This window comes from Peromyscus eremicus, chromosome 3 (genome assembly GCF_949786415.1).
Source record: "Peromyscus eremicus chromosome 3, PerEre_H2_v1, whole genome shotgun sequence".
Lineage (NCBI taxonomy): Eukaryota > Metazoa > Chordata > Mammalia > Rodentia > Cricetidae > Peromyscus > Peromyscus eremicus.
In genome coordinates this window covers 147,818,575-147,843,938 of record NC_081418.1, presented here as the reverse complement: position 1 = coordinate 147,843,938, position 25,364 = coordinate 147,818,575, and the positions used below count along the sequence as shown (strand labels likewise).

The 25,364-nt window shown below is 39.7% G+C and overlaps 1 protein-coding gene across 1 annotated transcript in view; it reads right to left on the bottom strand.

Moving 5' to 3' along the window:
* The window catches only part of Pik3c2g (phosphatidylinositol-4-phosphate 3-kinase catalytic subunit type 2 gamma), a 323,855-nt gene that overhangs the window by 121,215 nt on the left and 177,276 nt on the right, over window positions 1–25,364 (bottom strand). Inside the window, exons 19-20 of the mRNA XM_059256988.1 lie at window positions 5,177–5,357; window positions 1,400–1,507 (exon numbers count right to left, since the gene is read on the bottom strand). Of these exons, the coding sequence (XP_059112971.1) occupies window positions 1,400–1,507; window positions 5,177–5,357 (289 nt within the window). The remainder of the gene's footprint in view (window positions 1–1,399; window positions 1,508–5,176; window positions 5,358–25,364) is intronic.

Here is a 25,364-nt window from a genome sequence, read left to right as displayed (position 1 = left end):
AGCTTTAGCAACAGGGTAAGCTGTAGCAACTCCCACACTGCTGACTACTGACCCAGCCAGCTCACCTTGGCTTCCCAATGACCAGTCCTTAGCACAAACACCACCTCAGCAACCTAGTACCCCAAGGATGTCTAAACCGAAATGTACTTACAATTTTAGTTGCCAAAGTTAAAGCATTCTGTTCCTTAATACCTCTCCTCTCTCTGTCTCACTCTCTGTCTCTCTCTGTCTCTGTCTCTGCATCTCTCTCTCAGTCTCTGTCTCTCTCTCTCTCTCAAAAAGAAGCCAAAACCCCAAACCAGAGTTGGTGATCCCATTTTTCTTTCTATGTTAAACATCTCTCACATGCTTAGCCTTTAACTATTTATTAGTCAACACTTGAAAACTCAAACATTTAAAAAACATTAGTAATGTTTCAAATTTTAGCCCACATGGATATATGTTAATTTACAGGATTTACTGTCTTGTTATTATTTCCCCAAATATGGAAAGTTTGTAAGGGGTCTTGACAGAAGCAAAGTCAAAGAGATGACTGTAAAATAAAATCTTTAGCAATCTTTTACATTTACACTAGTAGACTGATTTTCTCCTGACTGTTGGGTTTGTTGTCTTCTGACTTGACTTCAGTATCATTTACTGCTCATTCATGATAGCTTAACCTCTTCACTTTTAAATCTCATTTATCAATCATTTTCCCTATCAGTGCCTTTCTACTCTAGCATTTTTGAGAAGGAGGATAATAAAGCTTAGTGGGAACAAAGGAGAAAGAAAGATTTCAAGTCAGAGATAAGTTATTGAAGAGGAACCACATGACAGAAGACTAGAAATTGAAGGCTAAGGAAGTTATGAGTCTGAAAATCCTAGGAAAGACTTTACAGGCATGGGTAAAAATCACAAAATATATAACACACTGATATATGGACACCGATGCATATTAAATTGAATCAAAATGGAGATGGATAGCTAAAGATATTAATTAATAGACACATCATACATGTAGTATGAATAGGCATGAAATTGTAACCAGCTCTGCCAGCTCTTCTATCCCTTAATAACTCAGAGGGATATGGAAAAGTTTCATGCATGAAGTTCCCAATGCAACCACCCCAGGAAGTAAAGCAATCCATTCAGTGTAAGAAATATCTTTGTTCTTTTTCATTTCTCAATAAACTGGTAAATAGTTTGTTTCTAAACGAACAAATTATACTACAGGATCAATGTTTTTTCCCACTCAGTACAATGAGTCCAACATAATATATGGTGTGGATGGGATTAAATTATTTTCCTTAATGTAGTTGCAATATTCATTTGTGAATTATTTATGCTATGTAAAAATATTTGATGACCTAAAGAATAAAATAATAAACAGCTCATTTATCTACTAAATAAATTGGCTTACATCACGATCAATTCCTTTTATGCACAGGGCTGGATTCAGAGGAAGACGACAAGTCTTTATATCTTTAAAGAATTTTTCTAGACTGTCAATCTCTTTCTTTAGTACATCCTGCAAAAAAGAAATCAGAAAAAAGCAATGTTTAAGAAATTGTAAAGAACTCAACTCTGAGTTACACCTTTCTTGTATTGTAATAAGCTCTTTAACTCAGGGGTGATACTGTGATTGACTGTGGGATTAGGTGGGTGGTAAATGACATAAGATGGAGCAGCAGGCAAGAGACAATAGGAGTGATGGTGAAAACACCCAGCCAAAGAGTTCATGTCCTTTCTCAATGACTTCAGGTTCAGCTAGAAGCAAATGTCAAACAAAGCATTGTGTGGAAGTCAAAGATCAGGGAAGACTGGACTTGATTGTGGTCCATTGATTTCAAACCCTTGTGTTAAGGAATTATTCAGTTGATCTTTTTCAAATAATTTCCTGAAATCTTCATTTATAACTATCAAGTCTTATAAGTAATAGTCAATGCATTTTACTAACAATACTTATATACATTAGTAAAACAAGACAAAAACGTCAATGGCATCCTGTTTTCAGGAACAATAATTTATGTGAACGAATTGTTCATTCAATACCAGCGAGTACATTTCTAAATTCTTTTCATCCCAGGTCTGAAAGTTCTTTGTGTGAATGAGAAAGATGAAATTTAATCTAGTTAGTAGAGTTTAACTCTGGAGAGTTTCTTAGCTCTTATTCTTAGTCATGTCAAATGACAAAATCTATTTCTCCCAGTATCTAGAAGGAGGGAAAATTCCACCCTGACATTTCTCTGCATCTTTCCTTTTTGCACTGTCTATATGTGGGTTTGCTTGATGATATCATGGAGAGAATCTATGCTCCTCAAAGAGGGACTCTAAATCAACAGACCTCACAGAATTCAAATTTCCCCAGGAACTGCACAGTGCTCCCACACAGGAAGATGTCGCCAACAGTTCTGACCACTTATCTCACAGGCAAATTAGCTGGGACATATTTTTTGACCTTTGCTGCATGTTTTCTGTAAAGTTACAATATTGTTACAGGAAAATGAGAGCAGTTAGCAGTCACCCTCTCCCTGGTTTGGCCAAACTGTAAATCAAACAATTTTCCTTTAGGAGTTGAGTTTCCATTTCCTAATTTCTCTGGAGTTTCAGAAAAGCGAAGCTGGAGTTCTTCTGATGGACTGAATGTGTGGTAACACTCCCAGCGAGCAAAACCTCTTCATCATTTTTTTCTGCAGTTAGATTTAATTCAATGCTTTTCATTTAAATAGAAAATAAGATTATTTAAAAAATAGCTATCAGGATGGGAAGTGGCTCAGCAGGTGAAAGTGCTCCCCAAGGCAGCCTGACAATCCGAGTTTGATTGCCAGGTCCCTTAGCAGCAGAGAACTAACTCCTGAAAGATGCACTCTGACTTCCACTCCCATACCACCATGGCATGTGTGCACTCCCTGACACATTACACACATACACAACACCAACAAAATAAAATTCACAAAAGCGCTATTCAGAAATCATCGTAAAGGAGAGGGTAGACAATTTATGAGCCGAAGGGAGCTGTTGATTGATGTAAAAATGTGTTTTCAACGTGACAGGGTTGTAGCAATCATGAACTAAGACCTATATAAGAATCCTAACATGGGTGGGGGAGAGGCTCACAAAGTCCCACCCCTCGCTGAAGAGCTATTGGTGATTGGTGGCTGCTGGGAGAGGAAGAGTCGGTTTCCTTTGAGATGGAGCCCTGATGATGCCTTGCCTATGCTCTGGTGGATGGCCTTACACCCATTCACATACTGGAAGAACTAAGTGGACTGACTGATTTGAAAAAAAAATGGCTAAAGTTGGTAGGGAAAAATGTTAGGGAAGATACAGGTGGTTTTGAGGGGTTAGAGTTGTCAGAACACGTTATATGTATGTATGGGATTCTCAAAGAATAAAAAAAATACTGAAATATAATAAAATGTAAACATTTTAAAAAAGAGATAGCCATCATCCCTCCTACCTCTTGTTTATCCTCTTCTTATTTTCATATGAAAAGGTATTTATTTTTATGTTTTTTAACCAACACTGCCAGTTAAGGTGAAAAAGTTAGTAATACCAGTGTCACTCTGGAACTTGACATAAGCTATCAAAGAGGTACCAGGATTACTTAACTATGGAGTGCACCTGAACCCTGAGGAATTCTAAAGTAGGAGATAAGAAACAAACACAAATCCAAATTTCTGGAAAGTTCTAAGAATTTATTTAATTTGCTATTCTTTTTTTTTAATGGAGAAATTCAAGGATTTAAAAGGTATTACCTTTCATATGTCTGAAGTATCCTTGGGGTATTTATTTATTTCCCACTTAAAGAATACATTCCATATTTATCCAGTTTAGTTCCACTCCCACAAGCACAGGTGAAGTACTAGAGCTTCTGGCATTTTTATTAAAGGCAATGACTTCCAGTAGAAAAATTCTAGTTTGGGAAACAAACTTAGCACATTTTGTACGTTGCTATTTTTATATAGTCTCATTGAGCATTCTTATTGATTTTAGACAGTGTGAAGGAATTATGAGTTTCCTAGAAGATAAGATTATGTTTTAGTTGTAACTTCTATCCTTAACTTCTTATCTGTGGTAAGTACTCAACTGCTATTGAATAATGTTCTTTATGCAGAGGGTGAGTGTCCACTGCCCTCCTGTTTAGGCAACATCAGACTTAAAACAACTTCCTTAATGGTCCCCATCAATGAAAGGAGCTAATGATATAGAAAATTAAAAAGAAAGATCGAATGTGCTTCATTTAGGTCAAGAGAAAAATAAATGCAGTTATGCCAGTGAAAAATAGGCAGAATATTTTAGTTATTATATATCAATAGTTCTCAACCTGTGGGTTGCAACCCCTTTGGAGTTTGAACAACCCTTTCACAGGGGTTGCCTAAAACCATCAGAAATTTACATTGTGATTCACAACAATAGCAAAATTACAATTATGAAGGAGCGACAAAAATAATTTTATGATTGGTGGTCACCACAACATGAGGAACTGATTAAAGGGTTGCATAGCATTAGGAAGATTGAGAACCACTGTTGTATGTAGATCTTAATATAAGAATATGACTACCTATAGTATTGTTGTTATTTATTTAATTAATTTTATTTGTTTTTAAAAATGCTTTTTAGAACAATATGAAGCTAGGTTGTAATCTCCCAGGAGCCTGATTGTGTCACAGTGTTAAGGTTGTAACCTCAGGGGTCTGTAGAGATCACACACTGGTACTTAAAAGCTAAGAGTGTTTGCTGACCTTCCAGAGGATTTGAGTTCCGTTCCCAGAGCCTAAGTTAGGAAGCTCACAACTGCCTATAACTGCATTGCCTTCTTCTGGCCTGTAGGAACACCTACGCTCATGTGAACATACTCCCTCATGGACATATTCACACACACACAATTAAGAGTAAAAATATTTAAAGAAATACTATTTCATCAGGACTTTTTTTGCTCAAACTGCTTTCAAGTATGTATCTTCTTGTTAGGACTTGTCTGTGTCACAGGCGGCTCCTTATATACTAAAGTCATTTGTGTCCTATTGACTGAAAATATTATTAACTTTAAGAAAAATAAATAAAAAAAAACCCCTTAATTTAAAAGTCTTGTGACAGTGTGTTTGAGGAGTTTGTTTTCCAAGATATGAAACTGAAACAGTTGACTCAAAGGTAGGCATTTTACATTATGCTAAAGATTGATTTCTCCACCGACCTGTCTCTGAGGGTCACTGGCAGACTTGACTTTCTCTCCAATGTCACCCAGAAGTTTGACAAGTTTCTGCTCTTTGGCAAGCTCATCGTTCAGGGCTCCTCCTGCACAGAACTGGAGAGCAGCCGACAGTTTCTGATACCAGCTTTTAAAGCATGCTTCACCTTGTGCATCCCTCAGCAGCCTGGGGGAAAGCAAAAAGAAGTCCTGTGTCTGAAGGAGATTTTTTTTAAACCACCTCTGGCAGAAACAATAAGTACATTTCAGACTAATCTGTATGTGGTGGCTGGGGGCAGTTTAGCAGCTTAAAATGGGGAGAATGTTGTTTATTGTTGGCAGTCATCGAATTTCATCTGATAGCTAACGAGCCTCCAAGAGAGGAGAATCAATAAAAACACTACCCCTTCTTATTTCAATTCCCCGTGTACTTTTTCTTCTTTCACTCTTCCTAAATCTACAACAAACACTTAAGTAAGTCAGGAAATCTCAGAATTACTAAAATATGGGCAAGGATTTATAAACATTTTTTTAAACAAGAGACGATGCTATATTGTAGCATAACTATGAAGGTCAACTTTTTGTCAAGTTATCTACCCCAGTCCATCACATACATATGTATTGATCTTGCCCCACCCTCAGAACGTCTCTTGACAATCTCTAGGAAGACACTGTAAAGGCAAGGGACTGTTTTGTTTGTTTCCAGACATTCCTGGGTTCAATTCTTAGCTCTACATCATTTAAGCCACTTAAGCTGGAACATTCTTTCTACATTTAAAAAAAGATATTTCACTTCCTAAGGGGTGTGTGTGTGTGTGTGTGTATCCATATGTGTGCAGGTGCCCTGAAGGCCAGAAGAGGGTATTGGATCCCTGGAACTGGAGTTATAGGTGATAGTGAGACATCTGTGGTATGCTGGGAACAAAATTCTAGTTCTTTGCAAGAGAAGCAAGTTCTTGTAACTGCTGAGCCATCTCTCCAGCCCCTGAACATTCTTTCTTTGTGTGTAAAATAATGATCCTCACTGTGCAGAGTTGAATAGAATGTAGAGTGCTGACATAATCATGTGTCTAGCACCTTGGAGCATGGAGTCTATCTGCATTTTGTAGCTTCCCCATGTCAGCTTCTGTATGCCTGGCAGTCTGCTCATGGAAGGTGTAGAGCGTGAGTGAGGGTGCTTGCAAGGAAAGGCAGTGGTGACAGGAATTTGATTACTCTGTCTGCCACTTGGTAATTTATATTGCCATAAAAGCAATTACAATATGCTAAAACCTTACTTTCTATTATGCCCTAAAACACAAGAGTGGAATTAAAAAGGAACAATTCCTTTGAAACTTAACTACTCTCAGATTGATTCTTGTAATCTTAATTAGTCTTTAATTTTCTCCTCTTCTGAAAATAGTATTCAAGCTAGAAGAGCTCGAAGAAAATTATGGGACAAGAATACTGGAAAAACAATGTTTGGCATTATAACAAAAAAACAAAAACCCCCTAGAAGAAAAGGAAAAACAAAAAGCAAGACCAACCAACCAACCAACTAAACAAAGCTAGAAACATGCATTAGGTGTCTTTCTCATTGCTGTAGCAAAATATCTACAGATCATGAAGGAAGAAAGGGTTTGCTCAGGCTCACAGCCTGAGGGTATGCTCCACCACAGCAGGAACATAAGGCAGCTGATCACATCTATGGTTAGGAAGCACAAGTCACGAATGCCAGCACTTAGCCTTTTTTTTTTTCTTTTTATTCAGTTCAAGACCCCCAGCCCATGCAATGATGCTGTCCACATTTAGTGGGTCAAAAGACCCACTCTAATAAACACAATCTACAAACTCCCTCACAGACACAGCCAGGCCATAGACTTGTCTCCAAGGTGAGTCTAGACCCTGTCAGCACCTTGACAGTTAGCATAAACCATCACATTGATTATCATTCTCCGTTCCCGGTTTTGCGTCCTTGCCCAACATATTGTACACTGCAGAGGTCTAGCTATGCTTGCTTTCATCTGTTCAGTGTTCTTTTATGTTACATGTAAAGATAAGCTAATTGAGGATGTGGTTTTAAAAGTGAATGCCTCTTCTTTCACAAACCTCATGGAGCCAGCCCATCTTAACTGCCTCCTTCGTTATCCCAAAGGAAATACAACTTTGTGTGAAATATCAGCTCTTAATTACTCCTGGAAAGCAGAAGAAACGTGTATACATAAAGGAACTCAAAGGAACTGAGGATGCATGGCAGGAAAAATATGCTGTACTGATAATAAGGTTACTGTCAAGGGGAAAGCAGACAATGAAGAAAAGCCTTTCTGCTTATTCCCATGAAGAGAGTTTCAAAATGGCTGCCAGGCCATCAATGAACCAGGACATCGTTTGAAGATTCCAAGAAAACATGTGGTCATGTACATGAACACAAAGCTGTGAGAGCAGGCAAATCCATGTACAACTTCAAGATATTTTACGTGGAACCACGCCTTTCAGATTCTTGCAGTGCGTCGAGGATTGTGGTCGTGTGCCCTTTTGTAGTTTGTGTTCAGCCAAGTAGGGAGTTTCCACTTCCCACAAGAGTATTTGTCAGCATTTTCTTACACCTTGAATATTGAGTCAATTGTGCTCTGAAATATTTTAACCTGCTCCAGTTTATAAGTACAAAGTCACAACCATGGAGCTGCTGTGTACATATGATAAAAAAGATGTTGTTCCTCACAAATGAAACCCACGGCTTTTTACTAAAATAACCAAAGCAAAGGTCTGTTTCAGGGTTGATGTCATAAGGACTACCAGAACTGGATAGCTGATTGGTGTCTTAATGCCTTTGTTTCTTATTCTATCAGAAATAAATTTACTTCTCTTATAAGCCATATATTTGCTGCTTCCCAGTTCAAGAAGGAAAATATCAGTTTGATTCCTTGTCTGCAACAGGGTAAAGCAGAGGAGATTTGCATAGAGACTATGTGACCGTGATGTAAAACACATCAGAGCTAAGAATGCTCAGGGGCTCCTGATGTTATTATTCTTGGAGAATGTAGCTGGCTTAAATCCTGAATCCTGCCAAGAACACATGCTCTCCTGATGAGGCAGGGCTCAAGCTCAGTGTGCAGGGAGTTTGTTTTTACACATGGCAGAAATAAAACCATACTGTGCTAGAGCTGACCATGAGGGGCCAATTATTCTGTTCCTGCACCCTTAGGCACAGACATTTTTACTGGTAATAGAAATTAGCAGGGCCCTTAATTTTCAACAACTTCAGGGTTAGCTGGACTGCACAGTTTTGAGTGGGTGTCTCTCAGTTGTGTGTCTGTGACCTTCCCTCTAAGACTGGGCAAATTCTTCATGCTGTGGTTTTTACTTGTTGCTTCTGTTTATAAGAAACTAGAAATTAGTTGGCTACTGTCCCTTGAGTATTACAGTAATCCTTTTTGAAAGAGATTGCCAAACAAAATGTTTAAAAATAGAAAGTGAAGGTCAAGGGACTGAGGAACATCAGACCCATAGAAAGAGCAGGCTTTTAAGATTCGGGGGATGTGATCATGCACAGACTCAGAGCTGAATCCCAAAGTTCCAGAGACTGTTCATCCTGTGGCCTGCAAGATCCAGCTGTGACGTTACTCGATATCATCTCTTGTCCAGCTGCCTTGATGAGAGCTTATCCCGACTGTATGCCCTGGCAACATTGAGACGAGCATACACACTTAATATCCAGATAGCTAGGGAAGACTTTGACTGTGTTCAATATTACAGACAGGAAGCAAGAGTGAAGGAAACAGAACCTGGGTGGCAGCACTTCTGCCAGGATGGTATGTCTCTAAATTAATTGGCTTTCCTGGACTCAGAGACACTCAGAATAGCCATAAACCTTAACTAGCACGAAATGGAGGTTTTCCTTGGATATCGGGATGGTTCTGAGTTCTTTCGGCAGATGACAAGCATCTGGGCACATGATAAACAACCTACTGGAGCCACAGGGAAAGTAGAGTTCACATTTCATCACTCTACCAGCAGGACAGAGCAGAGCAATCACACCAGCCAGTCTCCTTTGCCCCCAAATTCCCTTCAGTCCACCTGCTCTTAATTTTAGTTGTCCACAGCTTAATACCCCACATCATAGGGGCTAGCTGAGATCTTTACCACTGTGAATTCCCTATGAAAGAAGTAAGGCATCAACAGTCGTTAACAGAAAAGGATGGAATCCCCCTGTGATGAGCGACTTGAGGCCACTCTAGGACTCCTGCTTGTTCTGTCTCCTCCACATTTGTTGCTTTTTTACATGATCTGAGGTGTGTGGATCATAAAACTAGTGTTAGAAAACAGTAGGGGAGTCTAGTTTGTGAATTCTTCAAGGACAATTAGAACCTTGGGAGAGATAAAGGCTGAAACCCAAAACTTAATACAGAATTGTTTGTATTTTAACAATATGGCTAATTATATTTTACTTCTAAGTGGCTGAGATATTTAGTTAGCACTCCACACTGAGGAATGTGATATACACTCCTCACACAGATGACAGGGCTCTTTGATTGGTCTATTGTTAACATACAGATTTGCTTTCACAAATATTTATCCCATTAATGTTGCCTGTCAGTATGAGCCAAGACAAATATGTGCTTTCCAATCAATTATTATTGAGTAGTATCTATTTACCAATACCAATAGTTTGTAACTACTTAAATATAAAACTGCTCACAAGGACAATATATAGAATAGTTAAATATTTTTTCATTAGAGATTATTCATATTTTTAGAAGTTTTATATATATGAGGGGTTCTATAAGAGATGCAACTGATGTCGTTTATGTACATACTATGATTACAGATACTGATTATTATTTGCTCATAGGCGGGCAATCCACTGTACCCAACACTGGGTGGTAGACATGATTAATGTTTCTAACACCATGCTTTCTCATCTGAAAAAGATTGCTCATCCCCCACTTTGCCAGAAGACCTCCATTGTCTTCCTATGAGAAGAATATCCTCATTTGGACCACGTTAGCTCAGCTATGTGGTTTTCCCTGGTGCTAACCTAGGAACTGAATGGACTGTGTACTCATGTTCAGATATGTTACACATTCTGTGGGGTTTAGTGGAGCCTCTCACATTTCTGCTTTTAGCTGTGAGAAGATCCAGAAGCAGTTTCTGGAGGGCTGAGTTAAGGAGACCCTGTGGAGCAGAGTTTACTTTGGATGCTCATAGCCTGGTGAAGAAAAGTTGCAGCCAAGTAAGGCTTGGTTGCTACAAGCTTCTGCAGCCTTGGGACTCTGAGTTGCTATGGTAAGAACTGATAGCCACACCTTTAGTCCCAGCACACAGGAGGCAGAGGCAGTCAGATCTTTTTGAGTTCCAGTCCAGTTTGGTCTACATGGTGAGTTTGAGGATATCCAGGACTACACAGTAAGACTCAAAAACAATTTAAAAAAATGATTAATATGCCAAATCCCATACTTTCCCCTTTCTTCATTTTTTTTTTTATTTTCACACATTTGTTTGAATCACCTTTAGAATGTGAAACACATTTTTTCAAACATCTCCAGTGGCAGCACTGAGGATAATTGGGGGCAAACCTAATTACTGAAAATAAATAAAAATTTATCAGGAGCCAAATCTAGTGAATTAGATGAGTGATCAATTTCACAATACTACTTCAGAATGAAAAAAAAAAAAACTTTAAGCAATAAAAACAGCATTTGTCACAGATCATAAAAAGCCCCAAAGGGTGTTTCAAAAAATGATTTGGCTCAGCTCATATGAACATGTATGTTCTCTCATAATGCTGAAATTTTTACTGTAATTTCATTATGACTAGCATACTTTTTGATTCATTTAGAACTCTGAATAGGCCTATGTGCCATCTGTTGCTTTGTTCAGCCAAATGTTGTGCATCTGAAAGGAGATGGTCAGAGGGAATATCTTAGGCTGATACAAGTAACAGAGCAATGGTGAGATTGCTTAGGGTCTACATGACATGGTGAAACATAGGCAAAGGGCAGTGAGGGAGGGGTGTCTACACACTCCTGGGTAACTGAGGAGTCTGCTGCAGTGGCAGCATCTAGAGTCTGGTGTGTTGAATTAGAAGGATGGCTTTGAATGAAGAGCCATCTGAATTGTCAGGTTGAATGATATGTGTCCTTGTTGCCTTGGCGGTGCCTACAAACACCTAAACTTGTGCTGGATGTGGGGAGGTGCATCTGTTGTCTCAGCCTTTGGGAATCTATTGCAGATTGACTCTCCAAGGCTCTTTAGGAAATAGACTGGTGGTTTCAGAACACAAAGCATTACTCCTACTGGCTACTCTGCACATGTTCTCAGATGGGCTGCTTGGAAGCCAGGAGTCATCAGTATCCTGAGGACTGCAGTGATTCCATTATGACTCTTATTCCTGCAGAGCATAGTGAGGAGGAAGACATACAGAGAGTCCTTTACAGAGATTCAGGTGCGTGCAAGCATGGGAGCCTGTCACTCAGTAAAAGGGCTTGCCATGTCCTCTGGGATTGTGTAAACAGGAAGTGAAGTCAAGGCTATCATGGTGAGAAAGAACAGTAACAGAGTGGGCTGCAGTCGGTACCCCAACTGTTTTACAAATTAGGGCTATTGTTTTCTCACGTTTCAAACAAACCCATGAAATGCAGCTGTGTGTGACCACACACATGTGTAGGTAAAGGAGGAGCCAAAGCCAGATCTCCCACTATGAAGATACCCCTCCACTCACTCATTCCCACACCCCCAGAGCTCATACCTGATAACCACAACATTAGTAACAATTCTTAGGGGAAAACCCAGCTCAGACTAGGAATTTGCAAATACCTCTTTGTTCTTCTGTATGTGGAAGTCATTTTTCTTTTTCTTTTCTCTCTCCATACCCAAAGTCAAGGAACACCAGAAGTCAATTAGGAAGCCACTAACTCACCTCTGACCCATTGCAGGGTCTCCATCTAAAGCCCACCTGATGCTGGGCAATGGATGAGGATGAGAATACATCCAATTATAGTGAAAGGAAATGTTCAATTGGAAAGGACTGGTGGGAGTCATCTGATAGCTAAAAACTACCAAAATCGACTCCAGTTTTCATTAGAGGGGTGGATGGTCAAAGATAGGACATAGAAATAATGAAAGCTTTATTCAAAACTACCAAATTCAGTCCTTTTGAAGAAAACTGTAGGAGACAGTTAAAAACCTGAGTCAAGGCAAGAGGAAGACTGTTTTAGGAGAAGTACTGTGACATTCCAGAAGACGTGGGTTTGTGGAGCCTCGTCTTGATTGTCAACTTGATTGAATTAAGAAACACCTAGGAGATTGGGAAAACACACTTCTGGGTGTGTCTATGAGGCTATTTGTAATGAGTCTTTCTTTATCCCATAGCCAGCTCTCAAATAATTACACAGAGAGACTTCTTATTAATTATGAAAGTTCGGCCTTAGCTTAGGCTTGTTTCTAACTAGCTTTTATAACTTAAATTAACCCATTTCTATTAATCTACATGCTGTTGCATGGCTCATGGCTTTCACCTCTTCTCTTGCATGTCCTGCTTCCTCTGTGTCCTGCTGGCGACTCTGCCTTTCTTCTTCCCAGAACGCTCTCTATCTGGAAGTCCTGCCTATATCTTCTGCCTAGCTATTGGCCATTTAGCTTTTTATTAAACCAACCAGGTGCTTTAGGCAGGCAATAACTATGTAAGGTAATATTCGGCAGCATGAAGAAATGTAACACATCTTTACATAGTTAAAGTAATTTCCACAACATCTATTTCCAGAGAGGTTAGACCTAATGAATGGTTTGATCCCTTGATACAAATTTCAAAATCTGCAGAGACTATTGGGAGGTAGAAGATGGCCTGATTATAAGAAATGGATCCCCGGGATTATGGTTTGGAGGTTATATCTTGCTCTGGCCCTTTCTTGTTATGGTTTGCTCTGCTTCCTGTCTTCTATGATGTGAGACACTCTACCACACCTCCATCCCAATGAACTGACACCTCAGAAAGAAAATATATCCTCCTTCCTTTGTCTCTGTCATGTGAACTTTGTCACAGTGATGATAAAATTAATGAAGGGTTATTTTGAAAAAAATGACTGTTATTGTATATGTGTGTCTGTGTGTCTGTCTGTGAGTAAATGCCACATATATGTAGTGGTCGCAGAGTCCAGAAAAGAACATCAGTTCCCTGGAGCTGGAGTTACAGGTGATTGTGAGTCTCTTGATTTGGATGGTGAGAACAGTCCCCTGAAAGAGCAGTAAGTACTCTTAAGCTCTGCACCCTCTCTTTAGCTTCTACACATGTGTCTTAACTCCAGACTCATAAAAGAGTTAGGATAAAATTGTTCTCTTGTCTTTGGGTATCCCTTTCTACTTCATGCTGGCCCTCGGAGTATATGCTTACCTGTATAGGAATATAGCTGCCTTGTAATTAATCATCATAGTTTGATAAAATGTTTTATGGACTTCACAATCACACATTTCATTAAAACTCTGAGTGGCTTTTACAGGCCAAAGTTAATCATGGATAGTATCCAGCTTGTATGATCAATGACTGGGATTACTGTCTTGCAATGATGCATTCTTAGGATCAAAGATGAGCTACAGTGGAAAAAGCTATGCTCAGCAAGTAAGGTCCCCCTGAGACTTCTGAACCTATAAGAGAAAATAAGAATCCTTTCCACTCATTCTGCTGAAGGGTAGTGTTCACCACATCCATCTACTCATATGCATTCAACTCTCCTAAGTATTCAAATCATGAATAACATAATTTAGAACAGAAAACCTGTGCTCCCCTTTCAGTTCTAAAGCTTCTATGTGGGTATGTGGGTTAGTTTGGTTGTTGTAAACCTTTTTTTTTTTTTTTTTTTTTTGGTTTTTTGAGACAGGGTTTCTCTGTATGTGTATCTTTGGAGCCTGTCCTGGAACTCACTTTGTAGACCAAGCTGGTCTGTGACTCACAGAGATTCGCCTGTCTCTGCCTCCTGAGTGCTGGGACTAAAGGCATGCGCCACTATTGGTGAAATTATTAAGGCTACTCCACGAGGTTAACAGGGAGGTTTATTTTGTGGGGTAACTTACAAGTGAAGGGATAGGTAACAGGGTCTGGGAAAGGTGTGGCACAGTCCGGCGGTGTTCTCTGGAGAACTCTGCTTGGTCTACCTCCAGTGTCCAGGATCCAGGAACCAAGAGAGCCAGCGCATCTGGATCTTGGGTCTTCAGGGTCCTCTCTTGGTCCTGCCTTGTAGGCATGACAGTTACCGAAGCCTCAATGGGGGTTGGAACTTCCAGATCAAAGCTGAAATGGCTACCCACTACACGCCACCACCACCATGCTTGCAAACCGTTTTCTTAAACTAAGCATGAAGCCATGGCTAGTGAGCTCTCCCAGAACCAATTCCCACGTTACTATCCATTCTTGACAGTTCTGAAAAGAAATGCCATTGGAGGAATTCTGGCTCTGGCTGCACAAACAACCGCTGCCTATGAAGCCTTCTGCCTTCAATCCCCCTTTCCTCACATTCTGTTTGCTCCTTTCTCTGAACTCCAGGATCCTTCTACCCCTGCAGCTCCTCCTCAGGAAAAACCTCCACCCAGTTCTGCTCTGTCATGTGTCCTGGTAATTCTTTGTCCTTCTCACACTAGTCAAAAACACACCCTCAGCACAACCCTCATTCTCCAGCAATTGATATTATGTAAGCATGGAGTTGAATGACATGTTGAGACCTTTGTCCCACCCCTCACTTGATGAGTTAAGGGAACTGACATTAAGGATCGGCTCAGGGTTCCATAATGGGAACACAGAGTTCTTGACTGGTGTACAGAGTTCTTTGCACACCATGTGACTCTGTAAAAATTCACTGCAAGATGATCTGGACTTTCTATATGTATCAAGCCTGGCAAGGGGTTCAGGGGGTTCATGAAATGGTAGAAAGGGTCAGTTATCCAAATTCTAGCTCTAGCATTCTGTATATGTAATTCTTATTGCAGCCATCAAGCACTCGCTTTACACTAGATGTTTTCCAAGCCTTTGCCTTGCTCTGCATTGGGCAACTTACACAAGAGCTCTGAGGACTGGGAATCCTTTCGATACTATGTACTGTGGTTCGTGGGCATCGAACAACTTGCCCAGAGTCAAAGTCAGTGGGCTGAAGATGCAAACTCATGTTGTCTGACCCCAATGCCCTTATTACTACTCCTGGGCTGTACTTCCTAATAGCCTAACAAGCTTGCCACCAAGCTGACACTACAATGGAGTCTAGTAATCATTTTTTTTTTTTGCCAGTTTCCTGTCCTACTTTTAGTTGATCTGTTTTTTTTTTCCTTCTCTCTTCTTAGTCCACCAAGGATTGCCTTCTTTCTTTCCAAGTTTCTTGTTTCATTTGGTTCTGCTTTTTAAAAACTCCTTGCTAAAAGTCCATCAAAAATCATTATTTTTCTTCCTTCTTTTAACATACAATTTTTAATTTTAAAAAAGGTTGTTAGACTAAATATAATTTTGTGGGAAATGTTTTAAAGTTGGAAGCCTTTCTCCTCCTCACCTCACCCAAAAGATGCATGGTATCTAATAATGTAAACCATTCATCACACTCTTCCTCCATCTCTTTCTCACTTGAGAAAGACTGTGGAAAAACCTGGCCTGCTGTGGTTCATAAAGAACCACAGGAGTAGGTGGCCTTGGTGAAGGGGAGGGGAAAAAAGAGACTAAGTGGAAAGTAATACACAGATAGTATCTGGGAATGCAAGGCTCCAGATGGGCAGTGCACAGCTAACATGTGTTCTTTGCACAACACACCTTAATTGGACCCATGGTTCCAAATAACTACAAGTTACAGCAGAAGAGAAATGGGGACTCTCTAACATCCACACGTATACATAACACAATAAATTCTGCCTGACATATAATTAATGCTCAAAGCCTGCTGCTGGAATTTTAGATTAGTCAGAGAGATGACTATTTTTCCCTTACTCTTGGAAAATATGGCTCTGAGTTCCTAACTCAGTTCTTTTAATTTTTTCAGAATATATGTTTAGTTCTTTTAAGGGCAATGTAAGCATCTTTTTTCATAAAGTTCCCCTAACAAGATTTCTTTTAATGATAAAGCAATTCCTTTGCTGAATGGAACGAATATTTTATAAGAATAGCAACCTAATATTAATAATAAAATAATCCCCTTTACCCCCCAGCCTTTTGTTCTCACGCAGCTCCTGTGGAAGGCCTTGTAATCCCCATGTTGTGAGGGGAGCAGCTCAGGTGTTTGAACGCAGCTGGAGGGGCAGTTTTACAAGTGTAAGGCAAGGCTGGCTTTGAAATATCCAGTGTTCTTGGCACCTCAGCTTCATATCACAGCTGGGGCAGCTGCTTCAACCTGCATTTTTCAGAGTCCCCAACAGCGTGGTTTGTCCTGTAAAAATGTTGAAGGTTCCCTGGGATGCTTTCCATAAGATTTGGAGCTGTGTTTGATGTTCTGAGAAAATATCTGGGATGTTCTTGTTCATCCTCATGAAAGAAGATATCCCTTGAAGTGGATTGGTTTCTTTCAATCCTGGTCCTTTCAGCAACTTAGTGAAGGCTTCCTGGCACCCTCTGAGACCTCCATGACCCACGTGCTAATTGCCTGTTGACTTATGTAATGTTTTAGAGGTACTGTCCAGAATGTACTTTGTAGGCAGGAACCTCCATGTGACATCAGTGCAGACACAGTACCAGATACTCCCCATTTCCAGCATTTTCACATGAAATACCAAGAGCTGCTTTCAACCTGAGCTTTTATAAAACATTGACAATGTCTGTTATCAAATCTGTTGTTCTTATGGATGGAATGATTTCTATTTAACACTGATGTTGGAAGCCCTGACACTTGAGATATTTGAAGATAAGACATTTTCTTTAAGGAGTTAATGACAGTAAAGTGAGGTCATAAGGGTGGGTCTCTATCCAATAGGGCTGATGCCCTTGTAAGAAGAGGAAGGAAGGTCTCTGAGGGAGGTGCACCCAGAGATAAGGCCACAACAAGAACTTACCTGCAAGTCAGACACAGCCCTGCTCTTGGACTTTGGCTTCTAGAATTATGGAAAAATGAATCTCTGTTGTTTAAACCACCTGACTATTATTCTGTATTCTAGAATTATGGAAAAATAAATCTCTGTTGTTTAAACCACCTGACTATTATTCTCTTTCAGTTTTCTTTCTTTTGCTGGGACAAAATACTGTGACCAAAAGCAATTTAGGGGAGGAAAAGGTTTATTTTTTTTTACACTTCCAGGTTATAGTACACAATAGAGAGAAGTTAAAGTAGGAACTCAAGGCCAGAACCTGGGGGCAGGAACACAGCTTGGCCACCCGTTCTCTTATACAATGTAGGGCCACTTGCTTAGGGATATATAGTGGAAGGTGCATGGAGAGGGAAGGAAGCATCCACATTTCTCTGGGTTCGTGCACGTGTCAAAGAACTCTCCAAAGCCTGTTTTTATTTCTCATGCAGACTTTATCACATAGGTATGATCAGTCCAAGAACACCTAGTACACTAGGCAGGCAACTCACCAAGACTTGTACACTTGGATGCTTCTAGGCCTCTCTGTGCAGTATTCTCTCTTCCAGGTTATGAGGCTAGACTCTTCTGGAATGAAGAGAGTCTTAATATATCACCTATTATCAGATATGGGTAGTTCATTGAACTCTTTATGGCCAGCTCTATCCAAGACAGAAAGGTGAGTAAAGATTAGAATTCCTAAGACCTGTTTTGGCAGAGAGGATTCTCAATTCTGTAGCTTGCTTTGAGAAGGGAGTTGAGCCAGAAAGCATAGATGTAAAACATAATATCACAACAGGCAATCAATGTTTGTTAAACATGGGAATCAATGACTATTAAATAAATATACCTCTTTGTTATAGTCAGATTTAACTGTCAACTTGCTTGGAATGTCTGAGAAGTAAGTCTCAATTGAGGGATAGCTGAGATTGGGTTGGCTTGTGGGCGTGTGTGTGTGTGTGTGTGTGTGTGTGTGTGTGTGTGTGTGTGTGGTTTCTTGATTGTTAAATGATGTAGAAAGGTCCAACCCACAGCCCACCATGGGTGGCACCATTCCCTGGGTAGGTGGTCCTGGACTGTATAAGAAAGCTAGGTAAGTATGAGCCTGTAAGTCAGCTAGCAAGCAGCACTCTCCATGGTTTCTACTTCAAGTTCCTGTTTGAGTTCCACCCAGATGCCCTCAGTGATGGACCATGGCCTGTAAGCTGAAATAAATCCCTTTGTCCCCTAAGTTACTCTTGATTAGAGTGTTTTATCACAGCAACAGAATGAGACTAGAACGCCCATCTTCCCGAAATTGATTTCTTGTATTTATAAATTAAAATTTCAGGACATGTACCCAGCTAACTAGCTAAGTCTAGAATTATAGACTCCTAACAAACTGTGCTCCTCTCTCTCTCTCTCTCTCTCTCTCTCTCTCTCTCTCTCTCTCTCTCTCTTTATTTTTGGTTTTTCGAGACAGAGTTTCTCTGTGTAGTTTTGGTGCCTGTCTGGATCTCGCTCTGTAGCCCAGGCTGGCCTTGAACTCACAGAGATCCACCTGGCTCTGCCTCCCGAGTGCTGGGATTAAAGGCATATGCCACCACCGCCTGGCACAAACTGTGTTTCAATATGTGTTTTCTTTGAATCATCAAACTTTTTTCCAAAGCTTATGTGCAATAATATTTATATGAAAACATAAATGTAAAGTACAATTTACTAACATATTAATTTAAAATTAATTGAAACATATATTTTATAATATTTTTTAAAGGGGCTAAAGAGATGGCTCAGCATACACTGCTCTTGCAGAGAAGCTAAGTTCAGTTTTTAGCATCCATGTCAATGGCTCACCACCCGCTGTTAACTCCAGTTCCAAGGGGTCTGATGTCTCTGGTCTTTGTGGGTGCCTGCACTAATGTGCACTTCACTTGCGCACACATACAGACACACATACTCACATATACACACACCAAAAAAATCTTTAAAAATAACAAAAATAAATCATTAAAAAGAAACAAAAATTCTTAAGAGAATAGCAGAGATCCTCTGTTACATTGTAATTTTAGGACACAGATCACGGGGAGAAATTAGGAATATTGTTACTAAGAAATAATTTCTTAACTAAATTAACTTAGATATTGCAATCCTATTATTGGTAGATAAATTAGTTAAGACTAGATAATTTGAAAGTTTGAAAAGAAAGTATCAAATCAAGCCTTTGTACTATGCATATAATGGGGTCAGGTGAGCCTATGCATTTAATAAATAACTAGAACATTTATTTCCAAGGACTTTTTGAAATTTTGTTTTAAAAACTTAGTATTGACGTCTAAAATATTAGTACAAGAAAATATCAAGCTTCAGAATCTGGTCTTTTTTTTGCTCTTGATATTATGTTTTCTGTTTTTATTTTATTTTTTTGTTAAGAATTTTTTTCATTCATTTTACACACCAATCAGAATCTGGTCTTATTTAAGACGTTAACAGTTTCAATGAAAATATTTTAGAAAGTTGTGAGGTGGCTATGAAAATTAAAGTCACTCTAACAATCTACAGGTGGCTTTCATTTGTAGGATAATATCGTTTTTATTTGTCTCCTTGTTGGAGGCTTTTTGTCTACTCTGGGCATCACATTACTTAGTGATTTCTAAGTCTCTCCCTTTGTAATTACCCATCAAGAAAAGGCTCAGGACTGTCGCTTTGACTTTAATGAGGCTCTTTGTCTCTGAAATCATCGGTGGAGGCTGGTCGGTGCTCAAAGGGCAGATAATTGAAATGCTTTGGAATTAATTGGTTAGCAATTTTCTTACAAAGAAAGTAGTATGGTTTACAGTTTAACTTTCTTAGAACATGGCATTTGCTCTGTTATAATTGGGAAATTGTTAATTTGAATTATGAATAGAACACTTTTATGCTCTATCATTGGAATTCTTCCTAAAACATTATTTTCTGCCATGTCATATATTATGTTAAACAACTCTAGTAATTCCAAAGTCACTTTTTTCTTATTTTATGCATTGCTTGAATTTCTTTCCTTTCTCCTTCATTTTAATAAGTGGCAGAATAATAATTATATATTGTATTATCTTCTATTTAGAGTGTAAGGAGGAATGGGGAAAACAGGATGGAGAGAAGGTAAATTGTTGATTTGGACCACACCTCCCCACTTAGAATTTTGGAAATAGAATTTAATAAGTTTTTATCTTTGCATTAAAAAATCATTTTGTTTCATTTTATCTTGAGACAGGATCTCATGTGGCCCTGGATAGCCTGAAACTCACTATGTAGCTAAGGTTGGATTTGAACTCCCAATCCGCCTGCTTCCCTGAGAGCTAGACTAATAGACATGCACCACTATGTCCAGCTTCTTCTATAAGAAATTGCATTTGGTTCACCTCATTTATGCCCCCCCCCATCTCTCTCTCTTTGATCAGTAATATCTGTCTTGAAGTATTCAAAACACAAGCTAAGGAGTTAGATGTATCTGAGTTTGAAATGTGATGGGGCCATTTAATAGGCATGTGACACTTGACCCATGGTTTAATGGTTCTAACTGCAATGGGATCCAATGATAATTAACTGGCAAGATTTCTGTGAAGATTAAGTGACATAACTCACTCAGGAAGCCCTTGTGGAAGCCTGATATTGCTATGCTCATTGATGGCTGGAGCTGTTTCTGCTTGTATTGTTAGTAGACAGTGTCGGCATAGCTTCTGCAGACCTCAGGGGCATACTTGGCTACAGTGTGGCCTATTTTAACCCTAGCCCAAGCCTAAAAGTTTTCCCAAACATGTCCTCTTAGAAAACTTCAGCTTCCCTCAATCAAAATAACTGCTAAGTTAAAAATGTTCCTTGTCTGAGGGTTGCTTAGCTCTCATGCTCAGTCTGATAAAAGCAAGAATGATGGAGAGCTTTCTCAAATGTTCAGGACAAGTCTGGCTTCAAGGATATTCGAGTTCAATATCTTCAATTGGTTTTATGTCATTGTGAAAAGCACCAGGAAAAGAAAAAGAAAATCCTACTTCAATAACAGTCAAGGCAATTTGTAATAAGCCTAGCAACAGCAGTGTTGAAGTCAAGAAGCCATAAGAACACCAAGAGAACCCACTGAGCATCTCTCCATAGGGACCACTGTTTTACCCACAAGATGGAGTACAGGGCAAGCTCTTAGTTTATCAGCACACTGAACAGTGGCAGTGGACATGTTTCTCCTTGATTCACATATTTGGGATCATTGCTTTCAACAATCTATCTGGATTGATTGAGTTTAACATAGTGCCCATGGACATGGATGGAAATTGGTATGGCACAGATGTGTCAGTACAGTGTCAGTGGACCATTCCTCGGCCCAAATAAATAAGAGTGTTTTTGCTTCTGAGAAGCCACGCCACTGCTTCTGGGTTAAAACTTGCATAGCACTAGAGAGAAGAGCTATTTATTTCAGTGTTTTCCCACAGAAGAGAAAATTTAAGAAACACAGAAACATAAGTTATAAAGTATACCTGAACTGTAGAAAGATTGGTTGAAATAACCTATTTCACAAGTTGTTTTAAAGTAGAGAAGTAGTTTCGAGTTTTTCAATTTTGAAAAATGCAGAAGCTTTGAACAGCATTTGATTAGAAACCACAGTGTTCCAGTTACTGTCCCCCAGTCAGGTCAATTTTCTTATTGAGAGTGGGCTTGCTCTCTGAATCCCTGCTCTGTCTTTTCCTTTCACTTCAGGTCAGCTCCCAGGAACCTGGGAGCATTGCGGCTCAAAGCAACATATTTTTAAAAACACCACAGTAGGAAATCTTTTCTGTTCTTAAAAGTATAATGGTTTAGGCCAAGTGAGAAGAAAACAACTTGCTAGATTCTTCAGATAAAATAAACACACACACACACACACACACACACACACACACACACACACACACCCCACAATCTACCCAGACTCTGATGATACAGTGTAGACTTAAACATGGCCATGAGGAGAAACCAAGACAAGGCAGCAATCATCATGGCTAACATGCCGGCCATCATGAAACTGACACTACAGAGGAGGCGGGCAGAAGAGAGACAATTACAGGATGAATAAACAGATGATTAAACATTTTGACATGAAACAACTCAGAATAGGGCCTTAGCTGATCAGCTAAAGAATGTCCTTGGGCACCAAGCCAGAGTTCCCCCCAAACACAATTAAATTATCTACAGCTGCTTAATTTCGAAGGTGGAATACATTGCAAAAGCACTGCATCTTAAGGTGGGAGAAAGGAAAATGTGTAATTATGACCACTTCTTAGACTAAATCAAGGACGGCTTAATCGACTTCCTTTTTAAAAATGGTTTTAGATACTCAAATGAATCTTTTTTTCTTTCAATCAAGAAATGCAGAGTATCCTTTCAAATCTGCAGCTGAATAATTTGAATTCGTTTCTACTTTGAACAAGTTAGGTGACTGAGAAGGTTTGGTCCTTAAGAAGAGAGTTATATTTTCTACAGTTTGCTTAGGGTATGCCATTTTGATTTCTGGGATGTAGCTTCTAATTTGACATAAATAGGCTATTGTGGTTTTCTGATAGATAGGACCCAATTTTCCCAAAGGGTATTTTGACTACGAATTAAGCACTGCTCAATACAGTGAGAAAGTAAATTTCCTAGATCTATATTATGAAGATTCTTTGATGTTGAAAATGTATAAAAGGGTCAGCTGTGAGATAATTGGCTTTGTGATTATCATCTCTTAGACCCTTTCTCTGGGAATCAGCTGCATGGAGTGGGAAGAGTGAGCCAAGTAGGACCCTGTTTTGGCAACTGGTTGGTCTTTCCTTCAAAGTCATTCTATTTTGAACACATCAATATCAGTCTAATTACACTCCGCTCCAAATGTAGTGGCCATTGTGGCTATGACTGCTGCTTCAGAAGGCCTTGCTCCAGCTTTGAAAGTCTCCATTCCAAGTAAAACAAGCTTTGTTGAAGTTGAAATGACATGTCAATGCCCTGCAGTTGTTCTCATGAGACTGGGAGAAAGAGAACCTTTCTGGAGACTCAGCAAAAATCTGCCACTGTGAAATGGAAAGCATAAGATTCGTCCTTATGAAGAGCTTGTGATTGGGTTCACATGCGAAGCTTGTGATCAATGGAATCAGAAGTTGTGTACATGAGGGGCTCTGGGACAGAATTACAGCCATACACAATTGTGGCACAATCCTCTTCTGCTAATATAGGCAGACTGTTTCCCACACTTTTGGGGTTAGTGTGGGGGATTTATTTCCTGTACACCATCCCTTAGTGTGGCAATATTATGTCCCAATAAAGGCTTCTCTTAAGTGATCTTTCCTTGCCTGATTGTCTCATTGGTAGAGTGGGCTGAACTGCTTACGCAAAGAGCAGAAAAGCTCCTGGACTCTTCAGCTCCAGCCTCACCCAGCAGCAACAAGAAGATAGCCTAAGAGTTCCAGGGACATGAACAGGAACCAGGAAAGCAAAGCCTAGAGAAGACAAGGAGATATGAAGAACTGAAAAGCAGAGCTGGAAGACACGGCCACTAGTAAAGTTCCTGAGAGCCACCAGGGTTAAGAACCAAGGGTCTAGTTGCTCTCATTGATGGGAAGCCAGCACTCAAAGCCCAGAGGAATAGCCTTGACTGAGCATTTAGAGCAATAAACCTCTGGTCTTTGAAGCCTGGAGCCATTACTCTCCTGTTCTCTGGGTCTGTGAATAGTAAGCCCATCCCCAAAGTGCCTGGCACTCAGGGCTGAAAACACCATGGAAGCTGCTACTTGCCTACTCCCATCTTCCCTCTGAATAGAGCACTAGAACCCCAGCCAGCATTTGTGCAACATTCAGAGATTCATAGTTGTTGATTATTGATGATGGGTAATACATTCTGAGGTACTGTGAAAAATCCTTGAAGGGATAAGAATTTTAAACCCCAGAAACATAAATAACTTCCCATAACATTATTGGGAAATATATACCAAAATACATAAGAACTAAATAACAACATAAACACTTTTGGAAACAAAAACTGATAGGGAAGAAATTGTTCAGACTAAGAAAGGGGGGGTCAGAGGGATGTGCTTTGCAAATCAAACTTTGGAAACCAATGACACGGATGACTGCCATGTGCGGGAAGAGACAAGAATTTTCCAGAGATGACTCTCCCAGACCCCTGATCAAGAGCTTGGTGCCCGTGACAGAAAAGGGTGTTTAAATGATTGATGCAAAGTTCAACCAGAGTTTCTGCTAGACTCCAGCCAGGAAGACAAAATGGCTGCAGAGATCTAGTTCATAGAAGCTCTTAAGTGAATAGCTAAGAAATGATTTCATTCTATAACTCCAGAGAAAGCAGGCTCTGCATAAAAGAATTTTGAGCAAGAAAAATGTCGAATCTGTGTAGGTGAAGATTCACCTGAGCCTCCCTGTTCATTTTGTGGTTGAGGAGACGGAGGTCCGTCAAGAGTAATTGTGTTGTCTGAGATCAGGCAACTGGCCCCATTGGAGCACTTTTGTTGTTCTGCAGCACATTTTGATGGCATACCAAAAGGCCTCTCAAAAATGAGGACAACTCTTGTTTGTTTCTTTTCAGATAATTGCATTGCTGTGTTTGGCTATGGTCCATTGGAGGGTAGAACTGTGCCCGACACAATGCCTCAGGCCCCATAAAGATCTAAATCAGTGTTCCTTAACTTTTTAATGCCTGAGATTTCTTTTGTTACATGATGCCAAACTGATGCCTTTCTCCAGTCTCCTTGCTTGAAACTTCAGTGTAAAGGAAATCACAAATAAAAATCAGAATGAGTTTTGAAGTTGAAATTACACATGGGAGAGGCAGATCTGTCTGTCCTCTATACCAATGACACTGAGAATTACTAACATATGCAGAGGTGTTAGAAGAAAGGAATAGTTGCAAAAGTTTGAGGAAAGAACTTTGAGGCTTAAAGGACTTGGTCATAGGAGATGAAGCTCAGAGATGAGTTGACAAGGATGCATCCAAGGTTTTCCCTCACAGGTGTTGGTTCAAAGAATATCAATAGACCAAACACCACTGATAAAAGCTACAAATAAAATTATTCCAAAGCACAGAGGGGCTTCAGTCTGGAACATCTTAAATTGTACTGTGGGTCTCCACAATTGGAAGAGAGCATGTGGCCCTCTGATGAATTAAGCACCAACTCCAACCATGTTAGGTTGCACATTCATGGAAAATATTTTGGGGATGTGGACCTCT